Source organism: Sceloporus undulatus, chromosome 8, assembly GCF_019175285.1.
Source record: "Sceloporus undulatus isolate JIND9_A2432 ecotype Alabama chromosome 8, SceUnd_v1.1, whole genome shotgun sequence".
Taxonomy (NCBI): Eukaryota; Metazoa; Chordata; class Lepidosauria; order Squamata; family Phrynosomatidae; genus Sceloporus; species Sceloporus undulatus.
Genome location: NC_056529.1, coordinates 27,585,532 through 27,598,852, shown reverse-complemented (window position 1 = coordinate 27,598,852; position 13,321 = coordinate 27,585,532). Strand labels below are relative to the sequence as shown.

At 43.5% G+C, this 13,321-nt stretch overlaps 1 protein-coding gene across 2 annotated transcripts in view; it reads right to left on the bottom strand.

Moving 5' to 3' along the window:
* Nucleotides 1–4,413: 4,413 nt before the first annotated feature.
* Nucleotides 4,414–13,321, bottom strand: part of FOXK1 (forkhead box K1) — a 46,597-nt gene continuing 37,689 nt past the window's right edge. Inside the window, exons 3-9 of one of the 2 annotated variants that reach the window (XM_042437415.1) lie at nucleotides 10,821–10,977; nucleotides 9,717–9,863; nucleotides 9,411–9,604; nucleotides 8,609–8,775; nucleotides 7,659–7,940; nucleotides 6,863–7,087; nucleotides 4,414–6,028 (exon numbers count right to left, since the gene is read on the bottom strand). In XM_042437415.1, coding sequence (XP_042293349.1) covers nucleotides 5,805–6,028; nucleotides 6,863–7,087; nucleotides 7,659–7,940; nucleotides 8,609–8,775; nucleotides 9,411–9,604; nucleotides 9,717–9,863; nucleotides 10,821–10,977 — 1,396 coding nt within the window. In that variant the 3' untranslated portion in view covers nucleotides 4,414–5,804. The remainder of the gene's footprint in view (nucleotides 6,029–6,862; nucleotides 7,088–7,658; nucleotides 7,941–8,608; nucleotides 8,776–9,410; nucleotides 9,605–9,716; nucleotides 9,864–10,820; nucleotides 10,978–13,321) is intronic. The other variant, XM_042437416.1, reaches the window with a different exon arrangement.

Below are 13,321 nucleotides of genomic sequence, written 5' to 3'. Positions count from 1 at the left end.
ACAGGACCCGGAGCAATGGATGCAAGCTGCAGGAAATGATATTCCACCTCAACATTAGGAGGAACTTCCTGACAGTTAGGGCTGTTCGACAATGGAATGCACTCCTTCCTCGGAGGGTGATAGAGTCTCCTTCCTTGGAGGTCTTTAAATAGAGGCTGGATGGCCATCTGTCAGGGATGCTTTGATTTGGATTTCCTGCATGGCAGGGGGTTGGACTGGATGGCCCTAGTGGTCTCTTCCAACTCTATGATTCTATGATTCTAGACTTTAATAATAATAATAATAATAATAATAATAATAATAATAATAGTGTCCTAGGTGATCCCTGCATCTCCTACTGCAGAGATGGGAAAAATATGGCCGATGGACTGCATGTAGCTTTTGCTTTTCTAAGGTCCACCAAAACCCTCCAGAAAAACCCCAAAACCCAGATTCTATAGTAAGGATGGATAGTAAGGATGGAAGTCTTTAAACAGAGGCTGGATGGCCATCTGTCGGGGATGCTTTGGTTGGGAGTTCCTGCATGGCAGGGGTTGGACTGGATGGCCCTTGCGGTCTCTTCCAACTCTACGATTCTATGATCAGAAGTTAGGGGACCACATTACCCCAAATGCTCTTTAGGGACCACAATCATTTTTACCATTATAAATCCCCACCAGATTACTTCCAATTCATTTCTTGACTTATACAAAAGGGGCTCTTCAGGACCTAAAATGGACTGCAGTTCTTTGAACACAGGGGGAGGCCACCGAGTGCCATAAAAATGGCCCTGGGTTGGGGTCACATGTGCCCCCCTGGCCACACTGTGTCCACCCTAATCTAGGCTGCACCCGCACTGCAGAAATAATCCGGGTTGACACCACTTTAGCTGCCATGGCTCAATGGTATGGAATTCTGGTGTCAAACCAGATCATTCTGCAGTGCGGATGCAGCCCCAGAGTAAGGCAATCTATCTCTAGCAAACCTGCTTTGCATTTATAGCCTCTTTCAATTCTGGGAGGAAAGGGTGGTGTTTTTTTTTAGCCATCCGTTCCTTCCAGAATTTAAAGATAATATAAATGCAAAGCATGCTTGCTGGAGATGGATTTTATTTTAGTGTCCCGACACTGTATAAAATTTACAGCTGGATTTCTCTGACTGCCAAAGCAGAAAATCTTCACACATTGTCATAGCTCATCAGCTAGAGAACTAGAAAGCATGTTGTCTGAAAACAGGGGTTTTGGGGTTTTTTTTAAAAAAGAAATATATATATATCAGAATTGATTGACAACTGTGAGATCCCTACAAATTAATCGCCTTTCAGTTGTAAGCCAGAACTGCACAAATATATTACTGCCTGGGGTAGATATAAGCAGGGAGGAAGCCAACATCAGGACCAGAGGCTCCCTCTTTCTCTTCCAAGACAAGAGAAGTTCTCTCTCTCTTTCTCTGGATTATGACTTCCAACTCTGGGATTTGTAATCCTAAAAAGTAATTTCCCCAGTAAAGTTAAAGTACCCTAGTTATGAACCATCAGATGGTCTCTATTTCTGTACACCAGGTTTGGGAAAGCTGTAACCCTCTGGCTGGTGATGAACTAACGTTCCCATAGTTTTTGTGCATTTTTCAGGCTATGTGGACATGTTCTGGGAGAGTTTATTCCTGATGTTTCGCCAGCAGCTGTGGTTGGCATCTTCAGTGAAGATGTGGCCAGAACATGGCCACATAGCCTGAAAAATGCACAAAAACTATGGCCACATAGCCCCCCCAAACCCCACAAAAAACTATGAATGCCAGCCATGAACACCTTTGGCTTCACATAATACTCCCATGATTTTTCACCATGGGCTAGACTGGCTGGGAATGATGGGGATTGGAGTCCAACAATACCTAGAGGGCCACTGGATCCTCAGCCATGCCAAGGGCTCTTCCACCATTTTTGTAGCATATATGCATGCGTTGTTGCATGCCTTCAAGTCATTTCCCACCTACAGCGACCCTAAAGCAAACCTATCACAAGCTTTTCTTGGCAAGATTTCTTCACAAGGGGTTTGTCTCAACCTCCCTTTGAGGCTGAGAGAGTGTGACCCACCCAAGCTTAGCTAGTGGGTTTCCGTGGCTGAGAATTCGAACCCAGGTCTCAAGTCCTAGTCCAATGCTCAAACCACTACACCATGCTAGTAGATTTTAACTGATCACACAGTATGCTCTTTCTAGTGGTGTCTACTATATGGAAATCCCCGCCATTAAAAATAATTCAAGAATGACTGAAGAGGCCACAGGGATGAGCTTGAGCTTGTATAAATCAGGGCTGACCTGTGCTAAAACTTCAAAATGCGTTCATAAACTCCATGCAAATTGAGGCCAGCTCATTCTCACCTGTGAGATTTATGCCCTGATGCTATTAAAAATGTTATGTTTTTGATATGGAAATCAAACAGGGAGGGAAAAATGCTTGTACAAGCAAGTTCGGAAGTGCCGGTTGTGCCTCTAGGTCAATCCTTTGCTACACTCGGATGATAGAAATTTAACTGGGGTAAATGTTCCATTATACAGGCACATTGCTCTCCAAGTGCAGGTGTCTATCATAACTGAAGAGCGAACGCATTTACATCTTTGTTCAAATCGACTGTGTCATTAACAGGGGAACGATGACCCCAGACATTTTTGCAATTAAAAACTGGAAGCGGGTTTATAACCCATGTTTGCAGCAGCCTGCAAACACATTAAGTGCTGATAAAGGTTTGGTAATTAAAGCTAGGGAGACAGGTGTTTACTTCCCTATCTTCTCTCCAGTGCTGAGTAAATTTCTCCCTGGTACTATGGAGGTACATAGTACCAGGGAGTTCTTGTTGCTGAAAGGCTGCCCACGAATGCTTAAAGGGAGCTTTTGTCTTAAATGTGCCCAATGGATCTTGTCCTGGGACCTAAAATGTTAATACTCCCCCCCCCCCAATCCACTATCTTGCTCCCAAAATGGTAAATCCCTACAGAGCTTGGGTAGGGCAGGACAAGATGGTATTTTAGGTGGCATTCCAGAATCATTAGCAACCCATGGCCAGCCCCATCCCTGCAGGCAAGTCAAATTATATCACAAGCATTAAATAAAAGCTGAAAAGCCACAACTCTAAGAAGCAGGGGGAAGCTGCTTACTGATTCTGTGCAGCAGGGGTGGACTACTTGTGGTCCTCCAGATGTCATCGGGTTACATCTGCCATCAGCCCTAGCCCTAATGGCATGGGATGATGGGAGTTACAGCTCAGCAACATCTGAGAGTCTGCAAGTCACTCATCCCCACAACAAGGAGACCAGGACATCTTCAGCTTGTGGTGCTTCAAGTTGTTTCTGACTTATGGCGACCATAAGGCAACCTATCATGGGGTTTCCTTGGCAAGATTTGTTCAGAGGTTTGCCATTGCCTTCCCCTGAGAGCATGTGGCTTGAACAAGGTCACCTGGTGGGTTTTGTGGTCAAGAGCGAACCAAACCCTGGCCTACGGAATCATAGTCCAACAAACCACTGCGCCATGCTGGACCTCCTCTATGCTGCCCATCTGGGAGCAAGGAAGCAGCACCAGCTATTTAATTCAGTCACTATCTTCCACAAAAGGAGTTATGAGAATGTGCCTACCATCAGCTCCTTTTCAACGTAATTGAAGCAGATAGCTGGTTCAGGAGTTTGACAAAATCTCTCAGTGTTTACAGAGAAGGTATGCCAGCTGGCAGGTTGGTGTACAGTTCATTGACTCTGGAGAAGGATGAAGGGCCATCCCAGTGTCCTTGCGCCAAAAGAATGAAAGCAACAGATGTTTGAGAGACATCCTTGTATGTAAACCACTTGCTACACACACGCACCAGGACGGGTTCCTATATGGGGGAGTTTGCGCATGTGACACACAACCAAACAGAACATGCTTATTGTCCCCAGCGACACACATTACAGAGGTAGATGCTTCCCCTGTTTCTAAATATGGATATAACTATCACTTGTATGTAACATCACACAAAAATGCTGGTAAATACTGCATCTGCAGTGGAGAAATAATGCAGTTTGACACTGCTTTGAATGCCATTGCTCCATGGTATGGAATACAGCAGGTCTACAGTAAGCTTTGGTCTGTGCAGAAGAAAAGGAATACCCCTCCTTGAAAAAGACATATGTATGCGCAAGGCAACAAGGTTGATATACACCTGCGTATGTCATTAACAGACTGCCAGACAAAGCCTGAATTGCAGTTAAAGAACAGATGCCACACTAAACAACTTAATGCTCACTAGGGTTCTCTAACAACCATGTTATGAAATGCATTTCCAACCTTGGTTGTTAAAAAGAACTCGAAGGGTCATTAAATGGCTGATGTCACAACAGTCAACCATGGGATTCAGCAGGAAGGATCATATACCTTAAACTTGATACCTTAAACTACAGCAAGGCTATTGTTTATTTTGTTTTTATTCTGCACCTCTTCCAAGGAGCGCATGGTGGCATACATAGTTCATCCCACCCCCACTTTATCCTCACAACAACCCTGTGAGGTAGGTTAAAAGCGACAGTGACTGGTCCAAGGTCACCCAATGAGCCTCATGGATGAACAGGAAAATGTGAACCCCAAGTCTTGTTTAGACTTAGTCCAACAATTCTAACCACTTCTACAACATTGGCTCTTAAGGTATCAAGAGCAGTACTGGCTGCACTGGCGACAAGTTAAACGTGATTCTATATTCCCATCTCTCTCTCTCTCTGTCTTTCATATGTAAGTGTGTGTCTCTTAAACTCAATAAAATGGAATGACCCTGAAGATCTAGTTGGCTTTGCAGACTATGGCTCATAGTGCACCATGTTAATGTAACATTGCAAAAGTTGCACTCTTAATGCTCCAAACAAGAATTTACTGTATAAGCCAAAAATATTGCTATGACTTGAGGCCATCTCACTTCAGCAACATCTAGCCCAGAACATACAGCACCTGAACATTAGGGCATGGGGAAACTCACCTAGATTTTTTAAGGGCAATGAATGAGGAGGAAACTAGAAAACTGATTTTTTTTGGCAGCAATTAAATGCATGTGACAACATCCGATTCCAGAATAAATGTTTAGAAAAAGAAAGAACAACCTTCGTAAGAGGGTCCCATTGTGTTTTCCTTCAAGCTTCACAGCTGTGTATATGAAAAGGTGTACGTTTCTGTCTCAGTGATTGCAAGTGTTTTCTTTTTTTGAACTACAAATCCCAAATCCTCCTCAAAAATGGGAGATTTTGGAAGCTGAAGTCCAAAAAAGAGAAAGAGAATTTTAAAAATAGAGAGTGAAAGAGAGAGAGAGGGAAAGGAGTTCTATTTGGATACTGGATGCACCCCCACACCTTCTGACCTCCCCCAAGTACATGCTTCCCTCCTGCATTTTTAATATGCTCACATAAAACTACCATGCTTTGAGGAAAAAGAGGTACGAAAGAAAATGAATGGGGGGGGGGGGGCTGTTGGATGGGGAAATCCCAGCAGTCATACAATCAAATTGTCTTTGTTATTATTATTATTATTATTTCTTTTTTTAAAATCTAAAAAGGAGAGAAAAATAATCTCCGAAGTGAAAAGCAAAACAGACTTTTCAGGGTGCGGGTAAGTGGACGTTTTGCTAATCCATCGGGCACCTCGGGATGCTAAAAACTGCCGGCCTGTCCTTTAAAAACCTATTTTGGATGGCGCTTTTATTTCCTTTTGTACAAAAAATCTTGCTGGAAAAAAGGTGTTACAGTCATAATTTCTTTTTTTAAAAAAGGATCTCCCCCGAAGCCTATGCCACCGCTTTTCTGAACGTTTGGGTTCCTCATTCGCTGGCAGCCTGTCCTTGTGGGGTGGTTGAAGTGATGACACCCGTTTGCAACGGAGCCGCTCCACCTCCCCGGGACTCCTCCATCCGAGGCCTCTTGACATCCGGCTCTTTCAAAGGCTCTTCAGTGTCTTTTGTCCCGGCCTCTGCCACCTGGTTGACTACCACCGGAGTGGAGGAACTGGCTTGGGCAGCAAGGAGCTGCAGTGGATTTGTGAGGGCTGGAGAAAAAACGAAGTAATATTTTATTCTTTTAAATGACACTAGCAAACCACCAGATTTGAAGAAGCAATGATTAAATCTTTAAAATTCATAACCTTGCCCTAGGAACATAGAAGGCCAACACAGAATCATAGAGAGTTGGAAAGGGCTGTAAAGGCCATCCAATCCAACCCCCTGCCATGCAGGAATACACAACGACAGCACTTCTGACAGATGCCCATCAAGCCTCTGTTTAAAGACTTCCAAAACTGTAGAGTACACTGCACTACAAACCGTTTTAATATTTAATACTGGGTGGACAAAAGGGCCAGCTGTGTATTACATGTAGCCTTTGGGATCCTAAAATATGGTTCCCGAAGGCCTTTCAAACCACCAATTTTTTAACAAGAAACTGATTTACAGGTGATTTTTTTCATTTAAATCTAGTCAAAATGGAACCAAAATCACATGCAAATTCAGTGGTTTACTTCTGTCATCCCCAGAGTCCTCTAACACCTGAAACAAAAGCATAACAGAAAACAACCAAACTCAACCAAAACAGTGGCAATAACATGTCTGCCAACTGCAACAGTGGGATGGCCCCCACCCTCTCCAAAGCCCCAAATTTAACATGATTCTTAACCCAGTGACTATTAGGTTCCAGAGATAAACAAACAAGTCTGATTGTAATCAGACTCAACAAAGATAAGAGTTCTGTCTCCCATTACAGGCACTGATGCCCAGTGCAATGAACAACTGGCTGGTCCAACACATTATGTTTCTCCAGATTTTGTAAAGGCAAAAGGCAAAGTTCAAAAGACAAGCAGAGAATCAAAGAGGAAAACGGCATGTACCGTAAGTGCCACCAGTTATGCTGTTGGTAGGGACAGCGTGCTTTCCATTTTGTGTCACGGCTCGGACGGGGAGCTGGTGTTGCCCAATGGCTACAGGGGTCGCTTGCTGGAGGATGGTGACTGTTTGTCCTGGGATGCCCTGAGACATTTGGCTGGCGACTGTCTGAATAACCCGGCTAGCAGTCGGTATTGTAGCAAATGCAATGGTTGGCTTCTCATCAATCCCTGCAGAAAGAGAAGCAATTGTCACCATGGCAGGGTTGGGAGCAATCTTTATTCATGTTTTTCTCTCTTTAAGAAAACCACACTCATCAGCAATATTATTAAGTGCATACAGATACAGTATATGACTATGCAGTGGTCCCTTGGTATTCACTGGGGTTTGGTTCCAGGACCCCAATGGATACCCAAATCCATGGATACTCAAGTCCCATTATATACAGTAGGGGAGTAAAATTGTGTCCCTTATATTAAATGGATAAATCAAATTGCTCTTTGAATCCGTGGATATGGAGGGTTGATTGTATATTTGTCTGTAGAGGCAAATTTCCTCCATCCTTTTTTTTTATATTTACAGTCCTGCTTCTTCATCTTCTATGAATATAGAGAGAGTCACAATTTTTGGCCAAGAGTGTTGGCCAGGCTTCACTTTTAGTAGCTAGCAACCATATAAATGCAGTCTTATTTCTCCATTTGTCTGAGTATCCTGCTAACCAAAAAGGAGAGACTGCAAGAACAGACCCACAACAAGCAACCTGGGGTGATTCGCATCTTCCTCCTGGGGTGAGTACGCTATCTCGAGGCTCACCGGCCAAGTCCAAGACTGTTCCTGCTGCTTCGTGGGTGCCGTTTGCTGGCCCTTGATTGGTCAGGATGTATCCGTTTGCTGAGTTTGCTGAAGTGGTCACGACCCGGACCATGGTTACTGTTGGAGCTTGCTGGACAACATGAATGGCATGGCCTGAAGGCTGCTGAGAGGTTACTATGGAGGCTGGCATATAGGCCACTGGCTTGGCCATGAGAGTTGAGGGCCGAGGAGGAACTGCCATAATGACTGGCTGGGCACTTACAGGCGAGCCTGGGAGGTAAAAGAGGAAATTGGAGGAAATGGACAGAAGAGAAGATCCTAATTCAAGGAACTCAGAAGCCATTGTTTTAAAAAGTGATACAAGTTATGTGATATGTGAAAGTTTAAAAGCCTAAGACACACTAGCAATGCTGACTCTGCCTACCCCCAGCAACTAATTCAATGGTTTCTGAACCCCTTGTTTCCTTGTCACTTGTCGATTTATGGTGACCCTATGAATTTCATACAGTTTTCTAAGGCAAGGACTACTTGGAGGTGGCTTTGTTGCTTCCTTCCTCTGAAATATAGCCTACAGCACCTGGTTTTCATGGGTTGTCTCCCATCCAAATACTATTAGCTTCCAAGATCAGACAGGATCTGGTGACACTGCTGCCTATCTATTCCAAACCTTGATTTATTGAATCATTCCACCATCTGGATCTCCAAACAGCAAATACAGGCCTACATCTGACTGCTAGTCCCAAACAGATTAGACCCACTGAATCAACAGGATTTTACTTCATACTGACTCACTGTTCAACAACTGGTTGGATAGGTCTACTCTAGTTGTTTGCCGCCTACATTTTTATTACAGGGGGAAGGAATTCTAGGTTCATTCTGAGGTTCATTCCTGGTTCATTCAGCAACCCACCTTTCTTCCCTGTGAAGAAATTACTTACCAGGCGCACTTTGTGAATACCGATACTCTGGAACAGAGGCTAACTTTGAACCAAAGTCATGGTCATGTGGAATGGGCGAGCCCTCCCTCGATAGGCACTCTGGAGTCTGTAGGCCACTCGTGTGAGGAGACAGCAGGCCAGGGTGGGTAGGGGATGCAGGGGCACTCCTGGAAGGCACAAAGCCGATGGAAAAGTCACATTAGTTTACAAAAGATGAGGAAACAGGGAAGCGACATTTGGATTTCAGCATCATCAGGATTTTGAAGTGATATCTGACTCTGAGAACCTCATCATTTTGATTTTACACTCTAGAAAATAAGGTGCATTTGTAATGTAAAATGCTCCACCTTTGTTGTTAAATTAGACTAGTATTACTAAAACCACAGACCAAACCATCTTGAATCCCAGTTCTGGAAGAAAGGCAGAGTATGAATAAAGAAGCTGTTGTTGGTAAAAACAACAACAAAAGTTAAAAAATATAATTGCACTACCAATAAAATTAACACCAGCTAAAAACATAACCATTTAAAAAAGAAAATACAGTACATTATGCAAGACTTGTCCTTCTTGATCAGTCTTCAAAGCTCTGCTGAAACCTCACCTATCTGTAGAAAGACAGCAAGGAAGGTGCCACTCTAACCTATCTAAGAAGGGAGTCCCAAGGCTTGGGAGTAGCTACCAGGAAGGTAATCCTTTGTGTTCCCACCAGATGTATCTGTGAAGGTAGGGGTGGCTTCCTCCTGAAGTTACATTTGGGGGTGCAGAAAGCAGCCTTTTTGTCCTAGTGTCAAACTGAACTTACCGGGAGGAAAGAGGCCCAAAAGGCGTTCGGAAGCAGGACACCCCCCTCTGTCTCCGTTTTCGGAATGCCTGCTCCACCAGTTTGCCTTCTGAGAGAGGATCGATTCGCCAAAAAGAGCCCTTTCCAGGCTCCTCTTGAGAACGTGGGACTTTAATAAAATAACGGTTCAAGGAGAGGTTGTGCCGAATGGAATTCTACAGGGAGCAGAGGGAAGAAAACAGTTATCCCAAAGCGAACAAAGACAGAGCTGCTTAGGCAGAATGAATGAGAGCTGTATCACTGTAGATCCCCACACCAGGCACTTACCTGCCAGCCTTTATCAGCTGTCCGATAATAGGGATAATGCTTTGTGATGTGGGCATAGATCCCACTTAGTGTTAATTGCTTGTCCTGGGCCGATGAGATAGCCTGAACAATTAGCTGGGCATACGAATATGGCGGCTTGGATTCGTCCTGCAGACAAGCAACACAAACACAGGCACACAGGGGAGTTTTTAGCAGCTTCACAGTTCATTAATAATTTAGGCTGGAGCTTGTCTAACAAGGTAGGTGCCAACTATCCAGATGCCTTTCAACGTAAGACCTAAAAGCAGGCAGGCAAGCAAGCAAGCAAACTAAACCCCCCAAACTATCGCCCATCCACCCCATCCTCATTCCCTTTTTCTTTCTCTGCTTCTCAGGCCCATTTACAATGCCTCTTAACCCCTAAACAGCCACTATGGAACTAGTATTTCAAAAATAGAGGTATATTTATTTACTGTATTTATACCCTACTCTTCAGTGGCTTACAGATAGACATTTCCCTCTCCCCGGGCTTACAGTCTAAAAAAGACATGACAGAAAAGGAGAAGGGAATAGCAAAATGGAGCCCTACCTCTGAGCTTATGGCGCAGACATCCCTTCTATGTACAATTAGCAGAGTTTAATACCCTTCTGGGCACAGTGGAGAACCAGCGCATACTGGAACCTGAGAGATTCAAGTTCAATTCTTTGCCGCAGCCTCTCTCAACCTTTTTCCAGGCCTCAGGGAACCCCTACATAAAAAACTGTTCTATCTACAGGCTAAAAAATTATTTCTTTTTTCAGTCACCATCTCTTACAGAACCCCAAGTGGCATCTCATGGCATCCTGAAACCCCTATAATATGCTAGCTTTCTTAGTTTAGCATCAGGGAACCCTGGTTAAGAAACCCTGCTCTACAGGGTCCTGAAATTCATGGGGGGCAGTTTTGGTCCAATCACTCTTTCTCTCAGCCTGATCTCTTTCACAAGGTTGTCAAGGGGATAAAAGTGAGGACGCAGAGCTCTATGGATGTGCTTTGAGTTCATGGGGAAAAATGAAATACCACTAACAAAAACAGCAGCACTTGCAGACATGCAGATGGACCATGTCAAGTTTCTTGGAACGTACCTTTGGGCTGTCTCCGCCTGATGCATCTGCCTGGTGTTCTGACGTAGCTTTTGCCGCGTATTCTGCTGCCAGCTGCAGATCCGAGGTAATGTTGTGAGTAAAGCGATATCCTGAGGAGCCAGCGCCGCGTGGACTGGCTGGGCACGAATTGGGAACACTGCAGGAGAAGAAGCAATGGAAGAGAAAGAGAGGGAGGTTTTAGCAACACAAACATATAAATATTAAAGGTGGAAAGTTACACTTCAGCAAGCTTCCTTGAACAAAAGTTTGAAAAATCCTGCCCCAACAAGCTTATTATGTCAGTGAGAGTTTATGAAATTGATCTAATAATGTCCTTTCTACTAGTCATGTTTCAGTGGTGCCTCGCAAAGCAGGTGATGGTGGAAAATCACAACTCGGAGCAGTGCCACAAGATGGCACTCATGGCACAAGCTGTAAGGAACATGTGCCAAGTAATAAAACATAAAAATAATGAACGCTTGCTTAAGCCACAGCCTCTTTCAGACCAAACAGGAGTCATTAAGACGTGGGAGGATTAATAAGTGAATCAAGACCCACAATCAAACAGCTATAACCTGGAGAGAGAAGCGGATTTTGAGGAGCATAATGGCACTGGGACCAAACGGAAAGGTACAACAAGCACCAAGTGTTTTTGTTGGCCCTTCACCTGCAATGTGTTTGCCAAGAGCATCACAGCTGAAGCAACAGGCAAAGTGATCAAAAGACCACTGCAGTTGTGTACATGCCAAGTCCCTATATTTGTGCAACAGTATGTTCGAGCAATCAATTGCCACCTTTTAAATGCCGTCAACCGGGAATGCACCAAAGTTTATCCAATGAACTTGTGTGCAATGCCAGGAGTATAAAAAGTGAAAGCCAAGTGCTGTGAATAAAGGAAATCTATCCATGCCCAGACAATGCCTCCTTCACCACCCATATGTCTGATAGTGTTGGCATGACTGAACATTGAACGTTAATGTCTATAATTCTACTTGCTTTGGGGTAGCAAAGTCTACTTGTGAGGATGACACAAAACAGTGTGGGCAAAGCTGTATGATAGCAGAGCTATCCTCAGTCATTTTTTTTTTGGATTTTTAATTCCCGAATTGGTATGGCCAGCTTAAGTATGCCTTTTGCAAGTTTATACCTTTGGAACAATGGCTAGGGAAGAAGGGAATTTTTTTCAGGGATTACTAAATCTATTTCACAAAGAAGGCCAGTGCCTGCCCTAGACATTTTGCTGTCTGAAGAAAGTGGAACTGAATGATACATCCCGCTGCCAATAGTAAGGCCAATGTTTTAAAAGACAGACTGCATCATTCAGTTTCTGTCTTCATCTATAACACCCACCTATGCTAACTCTCAAGTGAGTCAATTCTCTGTGCTGTATGATAGGACCATTTATAAGCATAGCTTGAGAGAGGATAACAACGGCTCTCTGCTGATGCCTTCAAAGAACAGCAGCAAAATGGAACCTGAGAAATGGATTAGGTTTGCAATTAAGAAGTGGGAAAATGTCTACCTGTGGAAGTCAAGACACAAACAAAACTGCTACAGTCCAGGACAGAGGAAAAATGAGGTTTCTTAGACCTTCACTTTCACTTCAAGGAGTTGTATGTGGGTAGGTGCATGAGAAAAAAGAAAATTTGCAGGACCGATAGGTCTTGAAAGAGAATGCCGGCTGCTATGAAAAAGTAACCCCACTATAAGAGAAAATCTGTTTTCTTCCTTTCTAGATTTGTCTTCTCCAATTTATACTTACCATTTTTTTGTTTTAACCCAGTAGAGGGTTTGATTTGATGGCCCTGGGCTTCCAACTTTTATGATACCGTGAACAATGTCATTGCTTTTCAAGACACTTTGGTTCACGACAGAATATTTAAACACACAAAAGCTACAAACCCAGTCCCCATGCAGGTACATGTCACCAACCCAAGGGAGGCTGAAATGGATCCCTAGTACTCAGCAACAGCAACATCCCTAGTACCCAGCTTTCATCATCCTAGAAATCTATACTGTCAACTGTTTCACCAGGAGAAGTTAACTACAAGCTTAGACGACTGCGATCAGATTATCCCTGGGTCTGTCAGTTGGTCCTAGACCAAGAATTGTCCGTGTACATGCATAATGCTTTGTTTAGAAGAGAAACACACATTCACACACTATTTTTTTGACTTTGATACACATATTATTTTTCCATTTCGTTCACAGAAAAAGAAACAAACACATTAAATCCAACCAAGTCAAGAGCCATGTGCTTTGGGATAATACCAAGAAACTGGAATGGATCTTCTCATAATCCTCTCGTGATTTACTTGATAAATCCTACAGGTAACAGGCTTGCCATACAAATTAAACCACATCAGAGAAAAATACCGATGGATTGAAAAGCTGAGTGGGGAATGAGAACAAAACATGCATCTTTAATAAATAATCCCCCATGCTTATATCAAACTCGTTCTTTGAAGGTCTGCATAGCTGCAATAAAATATTTTAGTGGG